A 27,170-nucleotide genomic window follows, 5' to 3' on the forward strand; every position below is an offset into this window, starting at 1 on the left:
AAACTACGCGTTCGTTGAGTGTATACATATACAACTAGAACCGTACATCTAATTTTAGATCCAACATCTGTTACGATATTTCCTGTGAAGCTTCTATAAGTTGTAGCTTAAAACTTTTATCTGAATACATTATATATTATACATACTCGAAATCAATTACAAAACTGTATACAATTATAAACGAGATTCTACATATGTAATATATATAATATAACAATTAAAGCTTTTGTTATAATCTATCATTATTTCTCTGTTTCATTCATCCTTAAATTCATTTTCCAACAGTACGTATATGAGCAATATGACGCAAAAGGAAAACAACAACAAAAGATGCTCATCCCTTTTTCAAAGCTGGTTGCTTTAGTGATCATTTTCTATAATGAATGAGTCACTTGCAACGATTCTCTTATCTAGGGCACGCTTATCCAGTTATCTTATATTTGTCGGTGATAAAGAGAATACTAGCTGGAAGAATCAGGTGTACACTGTCGTATTCATCCGTAGTTACCACGTTGTCCACGTTTTGATATTAATTCAAAAAGTGATTTTTGCGGAAGAAATCCGCGTCCAAACGTGTTTTTTGTTGCAAAATTTGTTTGGAATACACAAGTGTAAAAACTAGCTCTAAAACAATGGTTGGCAAAACTTCCGGGCCTCAATTAGAGCAACGAATTCAGTGTATAAAATTTACCATTTTCTGCTTGAATGCCATCATATGGGTAAGCGTAAAAATAGAATCAAATATGGTTACATTTAACTGATAACAAATTTATCAAACACTTTTTTATCGACTCATTCATGTAAAAATTTACATTAAATGGCATTCATTATCATTAAACGAGTCAATGAATGACAAGATTATGCGATTTTTAGTAGAATAATATCGTGGAAAACATCATTTTTTAATCCCTTTCTGACAATTTTATTATCTACGTATACATATACGTTCTTTCTTATTTTCTTTCTTTTTACATTGTTATCAATAATCAATTCATTACATGCAACTGTTTTGCAGGAAGTAATTTTTTCATGCAAACGGTTTTTAACGATTGATTATATACTATAATACACTATATACCTAACGTAAACGCTTTTGCACAGGCAATTTAATTTGAAATGCTTCTTGTTACAACATAGGCACATCCTCGTTCCATTTGAATCAATATGAGTCAGCTCACGACGCGGCGTAACTATCATATCTGTGTTTATCGGCGTGACGAATACGAAACTGTAACGGCTTAAGAACTAAATGTTAGAAACGAAACTATTCGATAAAGTGTATATATATATATATATATACTTACATATATACTTACATATGTATACTCACATGCATTATCCTTTCTTTTCCCCATAAAATTTCTTTCACTGTAATGATTTTTTTCTATTCTTTTCACTAAATTATTTGTTTTTTAAATTAAAATATAAGATCTATTAAATAAAGATTAAAAGTCTATCTAAGGTATAATCGATCGATAGTTATACACGACAATTGACTTAAACGAAAATTACAGAAGAAAAATGAGAAAATTTATTTAAAATAATTGATTGAAATGATTTTTTAAATGTTATATGTATCTTAGCTACTTGGAAGCTCAATGTTTGGATTATGCATGTGGCTAAGGATGGATCCAGATTTCCAGGAGTGGGTTGCGTTCCTTGAAATATATGAATTCTACATCGGCATTTACATCCTACTTACGGCTTCGATATTTATCGTAATTATTACGTTCATTGGCTGTGGAGTCGCTCTTATGGAACATATCCTTGGTCTCTACGTTGTAAGACATAGATACATTATGACTATATTGACTATATTATCATTGTATATATCGTAATAACCAACTCGTTTTAAATTAGGCAAGATATATCAAGTTAAGAATATGTATTTGTATTCAACGAATTAAGTTCTCTATAAAGTTAAGATCACTTTGTATTAATTAGAGTATTTATTGCTTACAAAAATATGCCAATCCTAAGCAATCGTTGTATTGATTTTTCAAGTATGTAGGATTGCAATTACTTTCCTACGTTCTTGGCCTGGCAGGGACAGCAGTTCTCCTCGATTATTCCACCTACGACAGTAATATTCAGCCGCTTATACGACGATCCATGACCTCACTCATCAACAATTACCACGATCAAAGATCGACGTACATTCTACAATTAATTCAAGAGAGTGTAAGATAATATGTTTTATTATTTTATTACGGTGTTAACAGATGTACACATTATACAATTAATTAGAAGTGGAAATATTTTCGGGATTATTTAGCAGATTAGTAAGTAATAATCTCCGTTGTAGAGAAGTCAATGTAATCTCGTTATGACTTTTTATTTCACGTTGATATAATCAATGTGGGACAAACGAATAAGACGATATGTTATATTTTATACGAAGTATATGTAAAGTATATGTAATTTAATCGCTTAATGCGCTTAATTCCTGTGACACGTAAATAATTAAAATTATCTTTGCAGATTCAAGATTTCTATAAAAAACATGTTGTTCATTCATTTGCATTCTAAGTTTGTTTTTTATTGTAAGAATCATTTTCATCGACAAACCGAAGAAAGATCTGTGCGTTAAGGGATTAACATATCTGTTAAGAGATACTTTTAATAATTCGTTCTAAATAACCAGTGCAAGATTAATCGAGTAATTTTAAAATAGATCGGTTGCTGTGGTGCCGATGGCCCGATGGATTATATAACCTTGAGGAAACCATTACCCACGGAATGTAGGAACACGGTTACTGGAAACGCCTTCTTCTACGGATGTGTCGAAGAAATTTCATGGTTTTTGGAGGGTAGATCGGGTTGGCTAGCTGGTTTATCATTGGGTCTGTGTATGCTCCACGTAAGTATATTTTATATCAATAAAGAGATGAATATTAGAAGTAGATTATTTCATAAATATTTGAAAGTTATTATATCTCGTAAATTAAAATTTGCAGATAATAATAGCTGCCCTAAGTCTAGCGCTGATCCGAGCTATTAAAAAGGAAGAACAATCCGTTACATTCAAACATTGATTTGTATTGATTTAGTACAATAACGTACGTTAATAATAATCGTTATTAGACAACATTAATGACTGGACTGCAGATGTTTAGATATATTTGTGGAAAATTTAAAAGTACAAACATTTGCAGAATACTTGTAACGCGAGGAAGTATATAAAATATCCAAAGTAAACCACAAATATTTAGGAGATGAAACAAATGAGGTTTCGTATTTTTGATCGTTTTGATGCAAATATGAATTGGCATAAACATTCGCAGTCTACTAACGGCAATCAATGACAATATAATATTCACTTTGTGAATTCATATCTATGAAAAAATGGACTGAAACGAAGAGAAACAGATTTAAGATCAACGATTTAGACAATGTGTCGAAGAAATATATGAAGAATATAGAATATTCTTCTTAAATTCATCTTTTTTTAATTTTTACTTATAATAATTACTCGCTATAGCATTTTTCGATGAAGTAGAATACATGCTCGGTATGTATATACTGAATGTATTCTTAGCTAAAAGAAATCTTTGTAGTGCTATTTAGAGCAAAAGAAAATTAGGTACACGTGCTTGTTCTAAGTTTAGAATTAAACTTCATTACGTAATCTCTTCATACGTTTTATATTTTTAAATGGTTCACGTTGCTTTATCAGAATATTAAATCAATGATATCATGCGAGCAGATTTAATTTAAAGGCATAATTTTGTTCTTAATATATATTTTTCTTTCGATGATAGTAAAATAATCTAAATGAAAAATTTAATTTATTCTGGTTGAATCAACATATTTGATATACATTTGATGTTCATATTCAATTTTGTAATGTCTCTAACTAAACTATTTCTGTATTGAAATTGTTTAAACATTTTATACAATGGTCATATCTTAAACGATGTTTAATTTAGATTTTAGTTCTAAATAGTAGACGATATAAATAATTAATATTTATACAAATTTCGAGCGACTTATACACTTGATTAATTGCAATAAAATAAAATAATTAAAAACCATTCTATTAACTATCATATTCTTTTAAGTATATGTTTTATTTTTATGTAATAAAATGAAGGACTCTTATTGTTTTCATATACTTTATTTACAAAATTTCTAATATACATACAATACCAATATAATAGTCACTATAATTATTAATTTATATACAATGTCTTTTTTATCAACCAATTGATTTCTATTTCAATCAATTTCTATTTATCAAGTAAACAGAAATGTAAAAGATTCTTTCTAAACTATTTATTCGTTTCCGATGTTGCACATTACGTATGCACGACTAAATCACTATACAAAATGTAAGTTTATTATTTTTAATGACAAATGCTGAATGTACAAAAAATTCTTCAGGAAACAGCTGTGGAATATCATGTATTTTAATTAATTTGTTCCTGATTTACTATATCAGTTAAACAAACAAGTGCAAAGTACTATAAAAGAGCACATTAACGTCATAAGTAAAAATTAGCTTTTTGTTCCAAATTAAAACATGGCAAAAATACTGTTCTAAACATCTTTAAATAAATATCTCAATAATGTTCGCTTTTCACTTATTAAATTAAACATTTAGTTTATAATGAGCAACATCAAAACAAATATTGGAATTTTTTTAATCGTGTACCGAAAAATTTGGAGTATTTGTTCTATCTCTTTTTGTTTGATTCAATTGCTCATGTGTTATAATGTGATATGCCAAATGCTAAACGTTCAATCAATCTGGTGAGAAAATATGTGTGATACCTTTTCACACTTCTTGTACGTATCTGTAGAGTGATGTACATTTAGCACCTACTTTAAAATTAATTTTCCTTTAAAATTAATCAGTCTTTATAATATTACAATTCCATTAAGGAATATTTCAGTAAAACAATTTCATCGTTATATTTTTATCAGATCTATATATAATTTACAATTTGTAACTCACTAATTTAAGTTACTAATATTATTAATTAATAAATTATTGTGCAACAGGATCGTAATATAAAAATGATATGCTGTTTCCTGTGTTCTATTTTTATAATTAATTTCAAGTTCATCGAACATTCGAAAAATTCCAAATTCCACGAACGTTTTATTATAGACGGCATGTCACATCATAATGCATGAACAAAATGCGAGTATTAACGCATTCCATATCAGAATGAGGAACGCGTGTTAGTTGCGTGCCAATTAAAGACGAGAAATGCAACGGTCACGTATTTACGTACTTTTCGCTTTATATTCCATGATATCATTTGCTCTCTATTCTTCGAAAGTTACAGAGCAACAGCTTGTATCTTACATACTAATACTAAGTTCTAGACTTTAAATACCTTAATTAAGATTATGCTAAGGTACGAAATGTCTGGACGGAAAAAGGACACATTGGAACCGATCGATTCAATTGTACATTCCAAACTGAAATTTGATCATTGAAAAGTAAGATAAGAAAACAGGGAACATCCATTGTTTAATGACAGTTTAATTTACAGTTTATCTCTAACATATTTTATTGGCAACTGGAACTGCAAGATTTGTTCATTTTCTTTCCTAAGTTTTAATTAGAAAATAAATCATGTTCTGAACAATACAGTCAAATTCATCGAACTTTCTTCTGTTATCAATGGACTAGAGTATCGAAAACCGATTTTTTCTCAATAAAGTTCAATGACATTCTCCTTATCCTTTCTCTTACTCTTCGATAATTATCATTTCTCACTGATTTGTATGTTTTTGAGCCATACCTATCGAATCTACCATTAGGATCATCATCAATCTCTAGTATTGATCCGATGCAAATGGGTTTTGTTCGTCTCTCAGAAATTATATTTCTTGGAAAATGACATTCTTCAGTTCTCCATATGTTTAGAGCAACTCGTATCCCTGCACGCTTAGCGCGGGTTGCTGAGGCTTTATCCTACAAATGGGAAAGGCGGGTAGCCAACAGGCGGAGGATAATAACCTGGGAAGGCTGGGACTGTCGGTTGTAGGGGTATGGTGCTCGTAACGTAAGTGGTAATCTCGGTTGGCACTACCCTGCTCGAGAACAACGTGGTGTACGCCGTTTTCGCTCCAAATGTCAGCTTCAGAATTTTCGAATCGGACACCGTCGCGAACGTTTGCGTGACCAGAGGAGCGCTTGTCACCGTGAACTGGGGTTGCTGTGGAAATAGCGGCAATTGTGGTGGCAGTTGCGGTGGTAATTGCGGTGGCAGAACCGGTGCAATAGTGGACGTTCCGTATTCATAAGATGTTCGTGGCACAGTGCCAACTGGCCTGGATAACGTCGAATAAATCGTATTGCCGTTGTTCACTACCGGGATCACGTGGGACTCGTAAAGCGTGTCGAGAACGACGATCGGTCGTGAAGTGGTGATCACTTGTGGCTGCTGTTGACCGAAATATTTCAACAGAGCCAGTTGATCGGGAGTCAAGTGCGGTTCGATGGAAGTGCTCGGAGTTTCTGATTTTGCTTTCGAAGATGAAATTGATTTGAAAGGTTCTAGATCAGAATCCATGTCACTGTTTGGAGCCACTACCCTTTTGGGAATATCATCGTCATCTCTGTCTTCGTCACCGACATCTAACTCTAGATGAAGTTCGCTACCTGCTTCATCCAGCTTCGAGTTAAACTCATTCAACGCTTTGCTGGGAATAAACTGATATATATCCATTGGTGGCAAAGTCTTTATAGCAGTAACCACACGTGCGATATTGTACGTTTGCACGAGCGTCAGTTTGGTTGTGTTACCACCGTGTATTACAGGAAGTAGATGGGTTTTGAGTAGAGTTTGCGTAGTAGAGAAGGTCTCGGTCAAAGTCTCCAAAGGTGGAGTCGCTTGGCCAGATTCTAAAGATATAGCTGGCAGAGTCGCCACGGCTGAATCTAATGGCAAGGTCGTCTCATACGCTGCTGCAGTATTTGCTAGGAGATTCTCGGTTAGCGGCTCTGATGGTGATACCGTGCTGGATGGATCTATCGTTGAAAATGATTTCTTCAGCGTTGAAGTTACTGTCACGTAGCGAGTATTTCTCAATGTTCCAACCTGTTTTATCGAACGAAATAAATATCTTATCAAAATATTTCAAAAGGCAAATTTGTGCAATGACTATCGAGTATTCTTTTAGTTCATAAAACTGAACAATTATTTCATTTGCAACTGGAATTGTAATAGAATAGAATTAAATATAATTCATCAAATTTACAAAGTACTGTCAGAATTGAAACATTTCTAGAAAAATATATGAAAACAATTTCTTACCTGGAAAGTGTATGGTGACTTAATAGTAGCAATTTCGAAGTACACGTTACTCATATCAGCAGCTGTGGAAATTTCAACGTTGACCGTTTCGATCGGTAAAATTTGTTCAGGATGTTGATCCTGAACGCTGACACTGGCAACATCCTCGCTTTCGCTCGGATCCAATTCTTCATCGTTTACCGCTTCTTGAATTTTTCTCTGAGCATTGACCTGTTGACCTGCCCCAACAGCAGCCGCCGCCGTAGACGTGGAAACGGAAGATGCGGTAGTTTTGCTGTCGTCGACGTTTACCGGATTCTCAGTTGTGCTGGTTTCTGATATCGAACGTTGTTCGTCCTCGACATCGATTTGTTTTCGGATAGCGATTCTTGGTTTAGGAGTCGTCTTGTAAGACCAACGCCCTTGTGTTCTTGGTAGCTTCAACTTCGGCACAGGATTAGGGCTAACCGGTTGTTGTTCGTTTTTATTCTTATTGTTCTGTTTCGAAGGCAAATTTGGTTGATTACTTGGTCGAAAGCTGCTGCGGCGACGAGTAACAGATGGTTCTGTGGTTGTTGTTGGAGGGCTTCGATTTCTGATAAAATAAGAGTATTAAAAGTAAATTTTTTAAATTATACTATCTATCAGTAAAATTATGTTGCTATATAAAGGCCACATGAAAATATGACAATATTAGGATACTAACTTATAACTTGGTCTTGAGGTGGTACTGCTTCGATTTTTACCCGGCTTCGTTTGTTGCACCTCACCACTGCCATCGTAATCATCGTTAATTTTGTTGCGGAACTTCGGTCGTGATAAATTTGGGCCTGAGTTTTTCCGTGTGCTCCTTACTGTGGAACCTAACAACGTGAAACTAAGATTATGTGGTATTTATCCATTTATGCGTCAGGCTTGATAAATGTATTTTATTATTATTCCAAATAATATCTTACTTAGATGAATATTATCGTATCAATGTCATTAAGCTCAATTACTTTTTTGAAATATTTGAATATCAATTTCTTGAGATTAGAACATCTTAATTAAATATTACAACTGCTAAAATTTTTAAAACGAACGAATTTTTTCTAACGGTATAAAATTCAAGTTGTAACTTCAACTAAATTGCTAATAATCTATTAAAAAAAGGTACTTAAACGTCTTTATGGAAATATCCTAAGAACAACGAACATAATATAATACTGAGAACATTTTACCAGCTGGGGAACTAAACAAAACTTCCAAGGGTAGCGATGATTCTTCTTGCTGCGTCGTTGGTGTAGGTTCAAGTTGTGGTTTTAGCTTTCCTTGCTGCGGTCCAATAGTTTTTAATATTCTATGTGTACTAGAGGGGCGAATTTTCCCTTCAGGAACTGGCGGAGCTCCGGAGAGAATTCTCGACGAGCTTTGAAGCACCTGAGCGTATTTCCCGTTTATGTAAGTACCAATCACGCTAGTTTCGTGAACAGTGGTCAATCCATCTTTAACAATAGTGCCACCGAGCTTCGTAACTAGACCAGTTGGATTCTCTTTCTCTCGTCGACCAGTAGGTCTAGGTTTTCCATGGGGTTTCGAAGAGGGTCTCAGATTAATTAACTGTGAAAATCAAAACAAACATTATTTTAATTTTGAGGCGATCTGAGCAGTTCATTAAAGGAATATTGATCTTGTAATTTAAATTGCCAGCAGAATTGGTTTTCAAAAAATTTACTTGGGTTTCGAGCAGATCTTGCTACTGCACTTTTTTGTGTATTTTACAAAAACGAAATTGTCGATACTTGATTATTTCTACGAATATTACGAGCAAATGGTCTAGAAAGAAAGTTAGTTTCAAATTGGAGACAATAATTAAACTATGAACATTCTTTCGCCATTCTTACGCGTTAGACATTCAGATTTTTATTCGAGTGAACTTTAAGCATAAGCCTCAAATCGATGAGCTACAACGGTGAAATCGTTTATCATGCGATCTGACGATGGGATTCAACTTTCACGCGGTTCATGGCCGATTTCTGCGTGATAATAAATCTAAAGATGAATAGAGATACATATATCTAAAGGAAATATAAATCATTATATAGTAAATAGCTACTTTTACTTCGATCAAAGAAAATTATCAACGCTTTGTATTTCAAGGATTGTACGCTTAAAATCTATTTATTACAATACTGTAATCATATTTCTATATAATTATAATATTAATCTCAATAAACGTAATCTATATTGCATTTTCGTTCTTTGTAAAATACACATTTCTGTAAAAGATGCAATATTATAACATTCTTGTAAGAAATATAATTTACGAGTACAAATTATGACACTTAATAGACTTTCGATCGTTTTCAGTAACACTTTATTCTTCAGAATCTATAATAAATCAGGTAAATATTTCAGAATCTATTAATTTGCAACAGCGAGAACTAGATCTACTGGTTCAGTCACCTTATCTCATATTTACGTACGATACTGCAACTATTTGTGTCAATGTCAATAATATGCAATGAGGAAGGCTTGATAGGTGAAAAATTGCGTTATTGATCAATGACTTGGAACGGAAGGCTTTCCTGTAATTAATTGTACATGTAACGCAGAATTATTCACTATCGTTCAATAAAGTAGCTACGAGTTCACAAGATAGTAAAATGATTATCAGAAAATCGATTTACGAAGAATTATATTAATATTATGAATATAGCATATAAAGCAATATTAACTTAAAACTTAGACATTTAATTAACACGCCTATTAGAATATTGTTTGCGATTCTAACAAATTTTGAGAATCAATATTTTATTAAAAAGAGTCGTCCAATTTGTTTACCTTGTACGTCTCGTCAACTACTTCTGCAGGTTGCTTCGATAGGAAGTCGTATTCAGGTTCCGCAAGATTATTCTTAACGACTGGTGCTTCGTCCTTTGATTTTACCTGCACTTGCGAAGATATCACAGGACTCTTTGTCATTACCTGTGTTTGAGTCTTCGGTTCCTGTAACGTATATTGCATGTAATAAGCAGGAAATGTATGTAAATTATATTGAACATTCATAAATTTTATTTATTACTAGTAAGTAGAGTATATGAAATGATACACATTATTTTCATGGTAATGGGCTCAGTATAATGTTATTGGTTATTAATTTTTCATTATTATCCTTGGAGTTCAGAGAGAGGTCTTTTCGTGTAACAAGTATAACGACGATTAATGTCCTTAAATTCAGCACAGCATATAATTTCTCCTTTTCTTTTGGTAATCATCTCAAAGCATATAAATTATGTTTTGTTTGGTTGAATATATACACATGAAATAAGCACTTATTGCAAAAGTATTTAAACTAGCTTGTGAATTTTTGAAAATATATAAATACTACTTTAAACGTTTAATAAAAGAATGAACTAACTCACAAGATTTTGGTCTGGACGTGTTTCACCTTCGTCCCAAAGTTCTTCTACATGAAGTGCGATTTGCATCATATTTCCACAACTATATAAAATAAATGTCATTTATTTTTTAAATCGTCAAACAATATAAAAATCTACGTATCATTTCGTTTAATATAATTCGAAGCGATAAGATACGTTACGTAAAAAGACCTCGATATACTCCCATGTTTCACAAGAGTCATTTGATATTTATATTTTAATTCAATGTGGAAAAAATTAAATTTAATTGGGAATTTCCAACACAACGTATTGGAAGAAAGTTGTATATGAGAAAAGTTTAACTTTTAACGTTCAATAAATCTAAATTTATAATACAAACATTACCTCCACTCTGAATCATTATTATTATTTCATTGGCAAGACGTTCGTATGAATACTATCACAATTCGTAATTATTTATTTCATTAGTATTCAAGATAGAACGCTTTGCTGTAAATTCAAAAAACGTTAAAATACGAAATCGATTGGAGATATTAGACGATATATGCAATAGCGGGTTAAATCATTTACTTTAAGTTTAGGCGATCGTTTGAAAGTAGAAATCTTTTACACCAGTGCATGTACGTACTTAGACACAGATAAGTATGAATAAACGGCTTAAACCGGAAAAGTTTGCTTGGTAGAAAGGAAAGTAACTTACTGCTTATTTTATACGTATTTTAATTATACCATATTTCTATTTCTCGCAATATAATACGAGATTTTAAAATTAAACGATGAGTCAAAAATGTTAATCAACGTATGATCAATAAATCGTGCGATTATACCGGCGAATATTTCATGCCTCGATAGTTATATAATTCTTTTTCTTTATATTCACGAAAAATATTGCTAATTTATCTCACCTGATTTTTTACAGTTCGTAATCCACTATCTTCAGAATTAATGACATTCTGCTCGATCACTGAATTTACAACAACCTTCGTGCCTTTAACTTGCTTTTTCGTTTCTTCCACGGAATTTGTCTTAAACGTCTTGCTTGGTTGAATAGCAGGAGGCGCTTTTTCCTTCGTCTCGCTCGGTTTCGTTTGAATAATGGAAACGCTGCTTTTCTTTTCTTTTCCCCCGTCTGCAAGTTGGTTTCGACGAGTAATTAGAATCATCAAAATATCATCGAACTCTTATATCGAACAAAAAATCGCGAACATTTATTTAACACTGACAAATGTTTCGAACACTTTAAGTTCCCAGTTTTCGATTCGCAAAATTTTCCAGAATTTTTATTACGCGATCTTTCAATTCTCTTCTGTTTCTTCACATCCTCCGAAATAGAATAAAAATTATATATTCAATCTTTACGAAAAATCTTCGCATACGTTACATTAGTATCGATGTTGACTCGATCTTCATTCTTATCCTATATTTCTGTGCTAAAATACGAAGCGAAAATTCGAATACATTGAAATTAATACAATACAATAATAAAAACGTCAAACAATAGATGTGCTTGCGCTCATGGTTGTAAAGGAACAATAAGATGACAAACGGGAAGCGTTCTCTTAAAACACCTGACAAGAGGCAATGTGTAGCCCAAACTATGTGTCAAGAACATCCGCAACTTAAGACCTTGGTATAATTCAACGAATTCGCCGATTCTTCGGATCTCTTCGCTCAAGTGTAGTTTTGGCAATGTTTACCAAGGACTAAGCAATGATTTAATCCATAGTGTCGCTTCAACGCAACGTTGTTCAGAGGCAGAACAATTTACATATTTTTGTATATGGAGATATAAAAAGTAAATTGGCGTCAGAAGCTCTAGAGATTTGAAATAAAAGGATGATCGTAACGTTACACGATCTCAATTCCTTCAAAATTCGTACAACTGGAGAGCGTTATAGCAATAAGAGGAAGCTGCAATATTTAAATTGAATTTACTGAAAGAGTCACGAGAGAAGCGGTCTATTACTACGAACATCGGTTAATTATAAATTTATAGCAGTATAGTTTTAAGAGGCGATTCAATTTTCATCGATTCTTGTCGGCTTACTCAAATTTTTGGAAAGTGGAACCGCTTTCTTCACGCGATGATCTCTTCACTTATGAGATCTAGGTGAGAGAAGAAATATTAAGGAATATTAAAAGAAAGAAAATATTAAGCAAATCCGTGGCGTTCCCTTTCATAATCATTATGTTGAGAAATAGAATTCAGTAACGTAAAGGAACGGGGAAAAAATTGTTAATGGAATGTTGCGTCAAAGCGTTGGCCCTTGATGCGTTAAAGGCATACTTATATGGAAGAAGAAGATTACAAGATATAAGATTTTAGCCGCTTCGTCTTCGGCAAAAATTGTCATTTATCGCGTGTTTCGCAGGTGTTATCGCTAATTGCGAATCAAAGTGCCTTGATGGACACGTACGGGAACGAGGTCACTCGAGGTTAATATAAAAAAAAAAATTACAATTTATTACGTGGGACAGTACGTATTTTCTCTGGAATAACGAGATTCCGTTAAAAACGATGGGGATGCTGGAATCGATTAATTTAAATGACGCTTCTTGGGCGTAAGGATCCATCATGATTTTTTAAGTAGAAAAGTACGAAATTATACCTGCTGGCGCGCTTTGTGGGCTGAACACCATCACCGTGTTTCCGATCGTGGTAGTGAAATCCAAGAATCCATAGACGGTTTGTGTAATAAAGTCATCGTTTACAACCGCCGGTTTGATCACTACAGCGGTCTCGACTGACTGACTCTTGTAAACTTGGGTCGCGCATTCTGTAACTAAAAGTGAAATCAAATACTTTTTAATATTGCTTATCTTCGTTTCATAAACGATCGATTGTTCGAGGAATTGTCGTTAAGTGTAATGTCTTTATGTAATGTGTTACGTTGCGAGGTACGTAACGCGGTAATGCGTGACTTTAGCTTGAAATTCCATAAAGGAATGTTCGTTTTGTAAATACATAATGCAAAGAAATTTTGTAGTTTTCTTTTTTAATATGAATCTAAAATTGAAATGCGTCAGTTATGTATGGTATTGAATTTATGAAATAATTTATAGGATTTTGAAATTAAGTTTTTGTTGGAAACTGAGTAACGCGCGTACTTCGTTATACGTGTTCGCGTTTCATCGATTCAAATTATTTATTTTATTTTATTCAAATGATTTATTCGAACATCGATCGAATTACGCGACTACCTTCGTCGATTTTGAATTTTCCACTTTACATTTACAGCGTACAGCTTTACGTTTACAGCGTTCGTTTGCACCAATTGAGATCTAATTTTTCAGTTTGTATTTGTTTAACATCTTTGTGCGTATTTCAAATTTAGTAGATCGTAATCGTACAAAATTGTGTACACATTTTATCCCGATACGACGTACCTATACTTGTAATAAACTTTTCCAGAAATAGAATATAGTATAACTTTATTTACAATAGTGTAACTTACAATAATTTACTTTCTATTAGGCACTTGTATTATTGCACGATTTATTACATAGATAAAGTGTGATAGGAACGGAATAAATTGACAAGTTACCATAAAATGAGGTAATAATTGCTTTAGCTCACGAAATTGTATCTAGAAACTTAAGGAAGTCGAAACGCGTGTAATTTCTCTAATCTATCTATGACGAATGAAAAATAACTTTATATTTTTTACGTTTTTCTATTACGTAATTCCTTTGTGATGCAATGAAACGATAACGAAACATCGATACTTGTATCTACTTTGTTTCCTCCTTACATAGAGTTTCATAGAATTCCCTTACCTATGAAAATAATAGTAACAATTTAGAAAAAAGCGTTAATAATAACCCCCGCTTATAAAAGTAACCATAACTTTATTTTATTTGCAAGTAAGAACGTAGAAATCTTTTTGGAACACTTGAAACCTCCCTGAACAGATTATGTTGCCGCGCATTAGGTACGCATTATACATCAGCAAACAAATTACAATTATAATTACATAATTTTCGAAAAATGAATAAATAAACTTGAAAAAAATTGCACGATAATGGAGGAATATTGTTGGAATTGTTTGTTTTTCAAGAGAAGACAAATCCTTCCATCATGTTGTTTATATCTCGTTATCCGTGTCAATACTTCTTTATTTTTTACACAAAAGATACTAGAATTTCCACTTAAGACAATCTCTTACAAAAAAGATTACTTTCTAAATTGCTGTCTAGAATGACGTTCCAAGATAATGCCTATACAGCTTCTGCAAACGATACATTTCTATATCATTTCATTCACGTTATGGAATAAAAACGAAAGCAGAAGTGGCGAACGATTTTTTAAAATTTCAAATTGCGCAAGTTGTTCCTCGTAGGTTCCTTTTTGTTTCGTAGAAAATCCGTTTCGTCGCGAAATTTACATTTGAATCATGGTTAATTTTGCACTCGAGTGGCGTGTCCAAAGTCTCGAGCTCGTCGATGCTGTAACGAAATGAGCACGACGTTGCTTACAAATCGAAGTCCTTTACATTACAGAAGAGTACGTGTATACACGTATATTTGTATATATAGCTAGTACGTGGCAAGTGTGGGAACGAGTAGCCATTTGATAATAAAGAGACGCCTTAGGTATCCGAGCTGAAACCTTTTGATCAACACGTAGCGTACTAAGATTAAAGAGACATGAAAATGGGTTTAAAAATATCTTGCGCTCAAGAGACGGCAATGTTCAAAGGATTTCAAGAGAAATTGATATTCTGATATCGACCCGTCCTATTTTATCGTCTTTCTTAAACGATATTTCCTGAAAAGATACTTTTTAATTTATAAATATTATTAGCTCTATTGGCGACAAAATTTGCATGTATTCGCGATCGATATCTTATTAAGATTAAATACGATATTAAAATACAGATGGACGAATACTCACCGCATACTAAAGATATGGCAATAATCAAATATTTCGACAGCATCGTAGTCAGTCTGATTTCATTCTACGCCAGAGCATGAATTTTTAATCTGAAACAGAAATGTAAATATAAAATATGCATGTACCTACTAAATATAAACTTAAGTCAAGTATATATTTATTTAAATAACTGTGTATTAAACAAACACGAATAAATATAAATTAAATAAATCTGTCGCTTAAGGCTTATTTAACAACAGCCCTTTCTTCAATATACGACCTCGTCGATTATTCGCCGTACAAATTCAGCTTGAATTCTAAATTACGCAATAGTCTTTGCGTTTAAAATTAACCGCAGTTGAAAACGATTTTTCAGAGGACAAACAAAAAAATTAATCTCGCCGCACAATACCGATACTTTTACATAATACAAATGTGGTAATGGAAGATTCCAAGAAGGTAATCATGGTGAATGCATAAATAAATGGTTCTGCTGGGCGTACTTTTCAAACGCTGTACGCTTCACAGCCCTCGTCATTAGCATAATGGATTTTGTGCAATAATTGTCCTAAACAAATACTTTATACGTAATATGTCACGAAAGGCTCATGGAAGGAATATTATTATTCCGTGGATGGGATTGTAAATAATCGAACAGGAAAAAAAAAAGACACGTCAGTTACATCAGTCGCAGAAATAGTGATAGTAAAAATAAGAAGCAGAAGATATTTATTGAATTATAACTACCTCAGGAATATTCAACGTGTTGAAACTTCTATGTCTTCCATCTGTAATTAACATTGGCACACATTTGCAAATAAGGATAATAAATATCTTTTACTTATACGTTCTTCTTTTATTGTTGTATATATCGTTGTAAACTTGAAAGGATCTTAGAGAACGTTCGTTTTTGCAAGAGGATGTATCTTTCTTTATTTCATTAGCGAAATGAAATAAATTGTGTGATCTTTGACGTTATAAAAACTGCCTTATTAGAAATAAATTTAAGTATAACTAATATTATACGAATTTTAGAGAAATTCTTGCAAATTCGTTTTCACGACAGTGACAGTGTTTTTACATAATTAGTATCATTATGTGCGACGTTTAATATCTAAATAACGGCTACTTCAATCAGATACTTGTATAAGGAAGTAATACATCATATTATATAATTTTTTGAACCTTTGTTTTGTACTTTGTATGTAATTTATATAACATTTCACACAGTTAATTACACTCATTTCTATTCAATTTTTTGCCAAAATCTGTATGCTGAATTCTTAATCACGGCAACATGAATAATTAGCCCCGAGAATAACAAAAATAAAATGCAAAAGCGGTCCTCCAAAAAATTGTCTCGTTTATTTAAATTTGTTAAGATATACGATCGTATGCAAATAGTTTTTGTATCCACGTTATCTTCAGATAAGCCTACGTCGTATCGTAAAATTAAGTCTTTGCAACAGTTTAAACAAAATGTTAAAACTTGAAATTCTTATACATACACGTAATTAAGATCAGCAGATATATCGAGTTACTTTCTAAACAACACGTGTGTCGAGTCCTTGCAAAAAGCCATACACACGTTTACTTTACGTCTAATCTTTATATAAGTTGCCATATATCAGCTGAAGAAATGAATTCTTTCCGATTTTTGTGTGAAATGGAAGTTGTAAAATAGAAAGAAGTCATTTTTGCGGCTAATACATTTATATACAGTCGGTTACGAAAGTCTACTGCGTCTATCGAATTTTCTACCTCATTAAAGGAATTAAGAACGGACGCTTTATCACCAAATTATTTATATTTATGTATCGATGTAATTATTATTAAGATACTTTTAAGCGGAATTAGCAAAATTAAAATATTGAGAATCCTGAGACAGAGTTTCATCAGAAACTGCAAAATCTTAAATTTGTTCAACGTCAAGGAGATAGCAGGATGTTTTTATTTATGCTTGCATAAGAGAATAAAGAACCTGCAAAATATTGATATAATATTCAATATTTGTATGATTTCGTGTATATGAAACACTATGTTTTATGTCTTTTTCATTTCTCGATAAATACGATAGCAAGTAAATTGTGTTGCGTTTCAACAATATGTGTCTCAACTCTCACCCGTAACTCGTATCTATTTGACACACTTTCCCAGTAAAAAAAGTTATTCGGCCATTTACAGAACGATTTTTCTGAAATACTTTTACTTTTATTTCTTTTCTATTCTCTGTGAAGAATGCGAAATCTCAACAAAATAATTTTCAAAATTGATCACTCGTCTCTCCGTTTCGTTGACTTTTTACCATGCGTCAAACTGACACCGAGGGACACGTTAAGATGCGAAACTGAAGAACGGGTGAGATCTAATACGTCGAAAGCTAACATCTTGTATTTAAGGGGTGTATGCAGACTTAGTGTACGTAATTAAGGTCAGTATGTAGAGCCACTCTTTACTTTATATACATGTATAGTACATCATTATAATATGCAACGCATCCTCGTGACGAGACGAGACGTATGAATGGCGTCCTGAATGATGCGCTATCTCATCGTGCACATGTACAGAATCGCGGACCGTTGAGAAGGCAACGAAATTATTGCATAAGAACAGTGTTGGTAATCAGTTAGCGTGAAACAATAGTAAAAGGCAATACCGTTCCAGCTTGGATGCTTAACGGGCATGACTGGAATTTATAATTCTAGATCGATTCGCAACACTAGAAACGATATCAATTTTTCTTCGCACAGAAAAATTGTTTGCTTATAGAAATCTCCATTTACATTTCTCCTTCAAGTTTTCGGGATAAAAATGATTTCGAACGAAAGTTCCAAATTAATACTAAAAATAAGACGAGAGTAAACATATGGAAAAGAGAAGAATTAATCGAATTAATCGTTTTTTCTCCTTCGTCTTTTTTCTTCTTCTCTTTTCGTCTTCGTGTTCGTCGGAGCATTCGTCATTGGGTACGATGGTGGTTTTATGGGGAATTTTGATAAGAGCATTTTATATTAAATCGACGAAACCAATGTTAGAAGTATCGTGAGTTCATAACCTGTTCCTTTCACTTGTATTCTTTCAAGATATTGCGGCAAGGTGTTCGTATAATCCGCGCGCTTGCGGTAAAAAGCGCGAGCGATCCTTGATTCGCGCGTTACTATCGCGAAACGCTGCAATAATAGGAAAGCTGAAAAGTAATTATCGACAATTCGCGCGTTTCAGCGGTTTGTCATATTATTTCGTTCGCGCCAGCTACACGAGACGTATCGTCTTTTCGAATGAAGAAGCTGGCACGGTGACTAACAAGCGAAAATTCCACTTTGCTTTTCGCTTTGCTTCTCGCCTGTTTATTCGTAAAACTTGGATTATCAGTGGAAGGGCTTTTTTTTAAATACCAAATTTTGATTCGCGGTACTTCAAGGACTACCGAGTTTCAAGTTGTCATTCCATACGTACGCGGTAAGGAGTGGTCTCACAAATGGATCTCTACGCCACTGTGATACCGCATATACAAACAGGACACGTTCAAAGAAACGTTAGGGTGCATTCATACAGCTGAAGCAAAGAGCGTGAAGCAACGAACATTTCGTTATTCGCCCTGACGCAGTATTTTCTTTTTTTTTTTTTTTTGCAAATCACAATTTGCAACCAACTTGGTTGGCCTTTCTTGGTCACGCGTAAATTGTAAAGGATCGTGAATTAAAAGGAGATTTATACACACATATTTATCGTGATGTACCAGATGTTCTAATATTTTTCGGTATTTCCTCTATAATGTCTTGTAATTAAACTGCGAATGTTTATGTGTTTATTCTAGATCTTGAATTCCGAAGAAGCTTGGAACTTCCAGGATTCTTCAAATCTTAAGAAATCTTATAAACAACGCAGAACTCCTTAGTTCCAGCTTTGAGATAATATTTTACTTTGTTTATAATTCGTGTGCGTTGTATTTTAGAAGCTTGGAATTATCGGGATGTTTCTAATCGACGAGTATCGTGTCTCTTTGCTCGTTCAAATTACCTTACGAATTTTCGGAAGCTCGTAGATGTTCATACTCGAGGCACGAAGTACTATATTTCAAAAATTTACAACTTACAGACAGAGCGACGGGAGACTTCGTAACACCGTTATTAGTAAAATACAGACCTGCAAACGAATTTTAAATCAATTTTTTTTTTGACTTGTAAAAAAGATGAAATATGGTTCGTTAGTTAAGGAAAACCGAGAACCTAAATTTACATTGCAAATCGGCATTACGATATTTTGAATCGAAATTAATTTCAATCTGGCTGTGATTCTATAAATTATCGTAACGTGGATAACTGTTAAGTACGAAGTCACGGATTTCTCTGACGTAATCAAGCGTATTACGAAATACGAGTTAAGCATACGAACAACGTGAATTGAATTAATAATAAATTGAAGTAATATTTAGTTAAATCGTTCTTTTGCTTGTTGCTTCTACGAATAAATGGGTCTTCATATATCAGTGTCTATTTGCCAAATTTATTTTTCGATTATCATCTTTAACGTATTCTTGTTGCGGTTTCCATATGACAAATACCATGTTTGGCAGAGTGTTCGAGTGTTAGGTACTTAATAATTCAGACGAACACCATTAGTCGACTGTTGCTACTCGTGTCTGAAATATCCAATAAACACTTCTTCCATTAAACCGTGTGTAACGGTCCTTCTACGTCCTTCGAGATCGTCCTCGAACAGAACTACAACTATACGCGTACAAATTGCAATCTCATCTAGTTTATTGAGAAATAATATCGTTAGACAATACCATTGTCAACGTAAGAATAATTATCGATGATGACGCCAACGTGTCGATGTAACCGCGATATCAATGACAGTATATAATGTGTCTCGGAAAAGTACTTGGACGCTTTCTATGCAAAACTTTCGTACATATGTATATTATATGCGTTTAAAATTTTATTAACACTGCGATGAGACTGCATTGAAAATTTACATAAAAATTGTAAGACGTTTGTTATAAACGTGATTCTACGCGAAAAAATAAGTCGAAAATATAGAATAACAATTTTTCGTTCGAGGCTTTGTTTTCGAGAAAATCGACTTTGAATTTTCGCTCGGTACGCGTGCGGTACGTTATAACGAATCTCACCGTAGATCGTTGTCTCGATGGAAAAATTGAAAAAAAAATTTTTTATTCTATATTTTCGACTTCTTTTTTCGCGTAGAATCACCCCCTTTCCGCTTGTACCACCATTTACCAACCACCCTGTATATCAAAAAATTAGCATACAGCGTGAAGATATCTTAAACGTATAATAAGCGTTAAAGATGGTCCCACTCGATATTAAGACTTGTTTAATATAATGGGACATCGGTTGTTTAAATACTTTTCTAATCTCTGTAAAATATACGCTTGCGTTAAATACGTTCCAACTTCTTTATACATTTTCTATGTACAAATATCGCTCTTCTTATTTCCACGTTCTAATTGCAAGAATACAGTTCCATCTCTCAGAGGCACGGAAACAATTTGTATAACTTGAAGAGAAGACACGTCACAACTTCAGTTTCTTCATATTTCGTACAATCGTATCGTTCAGATGGGAAAAGAAACGATAACGAGGAAGATATCGAGCAAATTCCTGGGATTTCTTTTTCATAATCGTAACGCGATATTCGGTAGAATCTGCCAACGCACGTTGATCCAAACTTTGCTCCTCGATCGGTTAATAGTTACGGTACAGCGCGTAAGTTCCTGCAAAACACCCTGTATGTGTTACCCCAGATCGGAATTCCTATTCAAATCGATTGTAAATTCTTTAGAAAACTTTCACTTTCACCGTGAAGCCGCAAGAAGTGTCGAGGCAGGCTGATCGAAGTTCATAAGATTCTACGAGATTCGACGCAGGATTTCGATGAAAATCAGGGTGTCCGTAGCTGGTCTCGATCGTTCACGTGTCCATGTTGCATTTCCTCGTTTGGCGCAACACTCGCTGCACCGTGCGTTTCGCAAAGAAAAAGTGAGCGGATAGCCGACTATCTCGGAGGCATTCACATATCTCCCTCGAGCGATTTAAAGCTTGGATTTATGTCGTTCGATCACGTGAAACTTTCCGCATGAGTTGAACGAGATACCTGGACGAACGCTATCCGCAAACTTCACCCATTATCTGTCATTGCCCTACTTTTGATGCCACTTTGCCATTTTTACTCTTCGTTACTCGTTCGCAAGCAGCCTGTCGATATTAAATTCCAGCATTTTGATCGATTCGTAGCAATGATATTTTAATTTGTCCGGAATGTACAAGTGAGTTACGAGTAATTAGTAATTAGAAACAGCAGTTACCTTTCTTCACGGAATCCACCGACCAACTTAGATCATCCGTTGAAAAACATAGCGACGGTCTATTTGATTATTTGCTATATATATATATATACTATTGCATACATTGACTACCTAAATATCACTGCTTTCAATTTAACGACGAAAACCTCTCTATCGTTTTAGAGAAACCTTGTTCGCGTGATTAATAGCTCAGATACCAAAGAATTTGAAGTGCTTGTCAAACAACAACGTTTAACGGTTACAAATATTCTTTCATTACTGTATATTGGTTTTTTTGAGATCAATTTAATCGTATGATATTCTATTACGCACATAGGTACGGCGATTATGGAGAATAAAAACATTACAGTTCAATTTATCCGGAATTTTGTAATTGAAGAACGCCTTGCCATAAATAAGGAAGAACAGCCGTGGCAATTTATTCTACCAAATGCCATTAGGTTCCACCAACTGATTAATTCAAAAGCTAGTTTATGTTTTCTGACAGAAAATTATAGATCAACGATAGGAAACTTTGCATATATCGGACTTACACGCAAAACGTTTCAGTTTGTCTTTTTTTTTTTTTTTTTTTTTTGGTACCGGTTTATCATAATGATGCTTCGTTCATACGACTTACGGATTAGACACGAATATGATAATCAGAAAGTAAATCTTTCGAACGTAACTGGTCGAGCTAACAATAAGTTCGATAGAACACACGCGATAATTTGCGTTCGTAAGTAACTGATCGGACGTGTCTATATAATGACGCGAAACGAAATTCATACAACCTCGTCACCAGGTCGTTGTCGTTTCTTTCAAGGCCATACAGCAGAAAATGTACATACTGGCGATCGAACGACCATCCCACACGTGAAAACGGACTGTCTTTTCGGTTGAACAAACCTGCCTATCGGATATCTCGAACGAAACGTTCACGTTTGCAAACTCTGTGACAGCGTTTCCGATAGAATTTATGAATACGAACTTTTAAGATGTGTATCTCCTAAGGCCTTCCATATTTTTTCGAATCGTTTCCTGGATGGAAAATAATCAACGCAATTAAAGTTGTCAATATACGAATTAAGATTTTGCCCTTTGGCAAATTGTTTAGTACCTTTAGCCCTAAGTAGCAACTATTTCTATTCTAGAAATTTATATTCTACAAAATCGCTTGTTTATTTGATATAAAATACATGTTTACGATATGAAAATTTGTTTGTCCCCCGATCAGCAGTGTTGTATTAAAATGATCCTGTTTAGTCATAAAACGACATGGAAATCCGAAAATCAACATACACGCGCTTATCACGTTTTCCTGCTGCGATCTTCGATTCAAGTTGACTCTTCGTTATACATATGCTAACAGATAACTCTTGTACAAAATCAGTTTTTGTAATATATTGTGAAACTTTACTGGCTCGTTTTGTATACATTGTTACGAAGATATTTATTTTTTTCAAAGTTTCACGATGTTTAATTTACTTTCAGCATTCGAGTAGATGTTAGGCATACATCTTACAAGTAATAAGTACCTACGTGTGATGGACCCGGATTCCAGACTTACACAGCGAACGTGTTAAGATTATCCAAATTTACACATCCATTGACTCATACATTATTTAGTAAGACGACGATGCTTAGAAATGTAATTTGCATGTAGGAAGTTTATCGCAACGAACGCATATTTCTCGACCTTAAATCTGATATATATTTTACAATATAAAAAGAAGAACGTACAAATAATTGAATGGATATCTGTTCCAAAAAAATGGAGAAGTAATCTGATTAAATCAATTAATGCAGATAAACTGATTAAATTTCCCACTTATACAGAGAGCATTTAGGACAATGCACGCGATATCAGTTTAAAATTACATATTACCCACGGTCATATATAATTACATACAACGTACTGTCACTTCCTTGAATGCGTTAAAACCGGTCATCAATGGAGAACGGGATTTCTGGCCAAGATCCAAGATCATGGTCATTTGGCTGACCATCGACCGGTTCCAACTATGTATTACACCTTCCTCAATTCTATTTTCGCAAGATCAAATTTCACCAACAATGATCACGGTTTCGAAAGGATCCTTTTCCTGCACTTACGTACCTTCTTTCTACATGCCTATTAAATTACTAAAAACCTATTCCAATCTGCTTATTTGAACGAGGATTTTGAAACGAAGAATATTAATAAGAAATGTATATTTATCAATTGCTTCATAATCGATATCGACAAGGTGAATATGAATGAAAAACGATCAACGAAACGGAGTCACATTAGAAGAGTCACCATGATGTACCCAAATGGTGTTGCTAACGACATACAATGCCGACATGCAACGTATTTCTCACATTTGACGCGACACAATTTTCGTGCGATTTACTCGAGACAGTCCTACTTCTGCGTGACGAACAATGACATGAGATCCGAACAATGACAAAATCTCGGGGCAAAGTTCATCGTATAAACGTATGTACGAATTTAAATAATCCAGCGAGAACGCAAAGTGCACAAATGATATTAGAATATCGGAAAATTGATTTTTAAGATTCGTTATTTAAAATTATTACTTCAAATCTGTATCCATCGAAGACACAATCGCGTTAAAGATAGTTCTATAGTTCCTTTTCTTTTTAAATTAAGAACTTGGTCGACTCTTATGCTAAGGAGGACGTCGGAGTCATTGAAGCGTTGAAGTGGAGCATGATTTAAAAAGGATTGGGAAATTACCGTAGACCAATGCGATGATTAAAATCGCTACATGTCATGATCGCCACTAAACGCGATAGGCGGTGCCAGCACTAAACGTGAATCTATAGAACTTCGTAATATTTATTATAGCGACGGCTATACGTCCTGCGATTGTGAGAATTCTTAGGAAAGTACTTTCCCATGCATGGTACTTCTTCCATCGTTAGGAGGAAAGGTTAACTACAGATGGTTTGAGGTTGTGCGTTGCTACAAGGTAGGTTGCGATTGGCTCATCAAACGCACCCTTATGAAAATAACGAATAGAAACCTGGAGAAATAAACGATTTTGCGCTGTTTCAAAATTTTGCGATATTGTCATCGGAAATAGGATGCAAATTTTTGTTGCAACAGTAGCATCGATCTTCCTTTGATATTCATAATGAACGTCGTAAATCTTCTCCTGTTCGCTATTAAACTTTTAATGATAATCCAGCGAGTGGCGTTTTTACGCGTATTATTTGCATGCTTTGGGATAATAAAATCAGGGTGATAAAAGCCAAGCCAAACAGAGATTCAAAAGGAAGATATGGAACAATATTAAGGATTCGGAGAAAAAATGGCACGAAAAAACGGCGAACCTTGCCGACAGGCTTAATAATTTGATATTATCGCCGTTTTTTTTATTACTTATACACACGTGTCGTTGCCATGCTAGAAGAGTGACACAATTAATAATGAGAAAAGTAAGTTTGTCGAAAAATCGATTTGAAACAGAGAAGGCTTAATTATTCAACTCATTAACCACGAAAAAGTCTTTTGATTTTAAGAATCTTTAATGGAATATTATTTGCGTATATTCCTTACTGAGCAAATGATTAAAACAGCGGAGCAAGCATAAAAAAAAACTATGAATTGTACCGTCAAAAGTCTCATTAGTCGACCCATAAATAATTTATTTCATCTTCTTGTAATAAACAACTTTTTCTACCAAACTGTTAATTATTCAATGATTTTTTAACTTAATGATTTTATTCCTGGGGAATAAAAGCACTATTTGCCATTCAAATATCTTACATTTACCGGACACGTGTATCTGTTTTCATAAATAACAGAGCAATAAAAACTCTCTATACATATCTATGTATACATTCATTGTATAAGTATGATACTATGTAATTGATGCTGTACGTATAAATTGAAATGATTCGTTCAGTGATGGCTGTTTTACATTAATTATAAATCTATGTCGGACTTACAGTACTGAAAGTACACGGAACGTAAGAAAACTGTTACACGTACGAACCATGATCATTTTTACAAGTTTAAACGCGCAAAACGAAAGAATATATTTATACATAGTTTTAATAAATTTAAATTAATTTAAAACTATTAGTATGTATATAGAACAGACATAGTGATTTTTACTATGGAAATTGTATTTATTTTATGTATATGTAATATATGAATTTATTTTGAATTCGAACGTTCACAATTACTTAATACTATCTTGATAGAAAAAGAAGTATAGCGCTTTCTCGTGCTGAAATTCATACTGTCTAATAAATGGAATTATAATTGCTCATAATTTGCGATATAAAGTAGATAAAAGAAAACGTACGTCTCTCTGATTTTCGCCTGCAGTTACAGTTACAATCTTTCTTTCTTTCAAGTTCATGGTAAAAATTCTGATACGAATATTTCGCCTACTTGCAAGGTCAAGAATCATGGCCGGTCGAGAAGCCTTTTAAGTTTTATTGTAAACATTTTCATTCCCGAACCGAGGTCGCATATTTTTGCATGAACAACTGGTATCGTACGAGGACTTCTGGTTCCTGAGACAAGGAACAACCTACGTCAACGGCAGATAACGAAATTCCATACGAACCATTCAAAACAAATTCTTTAAATTCGAATCTAAATAGTCAATTTGTCAACTATGCATAGATTATACGTTACACGTATAATTTTAACGTTTCTATTTGATTTATTAATATTTGTATTTTCAATTGCTCTTACTCTGATCCAAACGTATTTTTGGCAAACGAATTTTGCAATGCATTTTGTGAACGCAAATGGACGTACGTAGTATCCATCCTTTTGAAAATCTTGCCATATATTGAAGTTTCACATAAAAAGAATTTCACACTTGACGTTAAAGTGATTCGCGCAAATGTCTGAACGCTTATTGAAACTTTCTATCACTGCATTATCTGTGTCGTACAAAATCTTTTGAAGTTTCATTAACACTCCCACTATTGTACTGACAAAATTTCTAATTTGTAATTTTTTAGTGAATTTGTAGAAGTTTTATGGGGCACTTATTGCAAGCGTACATGTACGCAGAGAATATTTTTCCAGTTAATTACTTATTAAGTAGCGAATTAAACGAAGCGTAACCAGAAGTAAAATTCGCCGAGGCGATTAAACAATTTCAACAAATTTACAAGATTCCAATGAAATTCATTTTTGTCGATTTCTATATCTTGTGAGAAAGTAAGAGGATCGGATTTGTACGGTCGGTAATTGAATCGAAAAAATATGCGTTTGCTGGAATGCGCAAGGAGGCACCTTCCACGCACCTTTTTTTTTATGGCTGCTATCGTAACTCAATGAGAGGGAACTTGGGAGGTTGTAACAGCGATTC

The 27,170-nt window shown here is 33.7% G+C and overlaps 2 protein-coding genes across 3 annotated transcripts in view; one reads left to right on the forward strand and one right to left on the reverse strand.

Annotated features, from left to right (window-relative positions):
- The first annotated feature begins 481 nt into the window (after positions 1–481).
- On the forward strand, positions 482–3,634 carry LOC117206974 (tetraspanin-2A). Of its 2 annotated transcripts, XM_033446730.1 has the most exons (6): positions 482–719; positions 1,584–1,781; positions 2,005–2,181; positions 2,675–2,860; positions 2,958–3,059; positions 3,156–3,634. In XM_033446730.1, exons 1-5 carry the CDS (start codon positions 633–635, stop codon positions 3,033–3,035), a joined length of 726 nt encoding a protein of 241 aa, XP_033302621.1. In that variant the 5' UTR covers positions 482–632; the 3' UTR covers positions 3,036–3,059; positions 3,156–3,634. The 2 variants fall into 2 exon arrangements, with proteins under 2 accessions (XP_033302621.1, XP_033302620.1); XM_033446729.1 differs by having other exon boundaries at positions 483–719; positions 2,958–3,634.
- A 2,118-nt stretch (positions 3,635–5,752) lies between these two features.
- The window catches only part of LOC117206973, a 31,470-nt gene continuing 10,052 nt past the window's right edge, over positions 5,753–27,170 (reverse strand). The window contains exons 2-9 of the mRNA XM_033446728.1: positions 15,531–15,619; positions 13,246–13,419; positions 11,542–11,765; positions 10,077–10,241; positions 8,474–8,852; positions 7,960–8,116; positions 7,275–7,848; positions 5,753–7,058 (exon numbers count right to left, since the gene is read on the reverse strand). Coding sequence (XP_033302619.1) covers positions 5,925–7,058; positions 7,275–7,848; positions 7,960–8,116; positions 8,474–8,852; positions 10,077–10,241; positions 11,542–11,765; positions 13,246–13,419; positions 15,531–15,573 — 2,850 coding nt within the window. The 5' untranslated portion in view covers positions 15,574–15,619 and the 3' untranslated portion in view covers positions 5,753–5,924. The remainder of the gene's footprint in view (positions 7,059–7,274; positions 7,849–7,959; positions 8,117–8,473; positions 8,853–10,076; positions 10,242–11,541; positions 11,766–13,245; positions 13,420–15,530; positions 15,620–27,170) is intronic.

This window comes from Bombus bifarius, unplaced genomic scaffold (genome assembly GCF_011952205.1).
Source record: "Bombus bifarius isolate JDL3187 unplaced genomic scaffold, Bbif_JDL3187 scf7180000008014, whole genome shotgun sequence".
NCBI classification, from domain to species: Eukaryota; Metazoa; Arthropoda; class Insecta; order Hymenoptera; family Apidae; genus Bombus; species Bombus bifarius.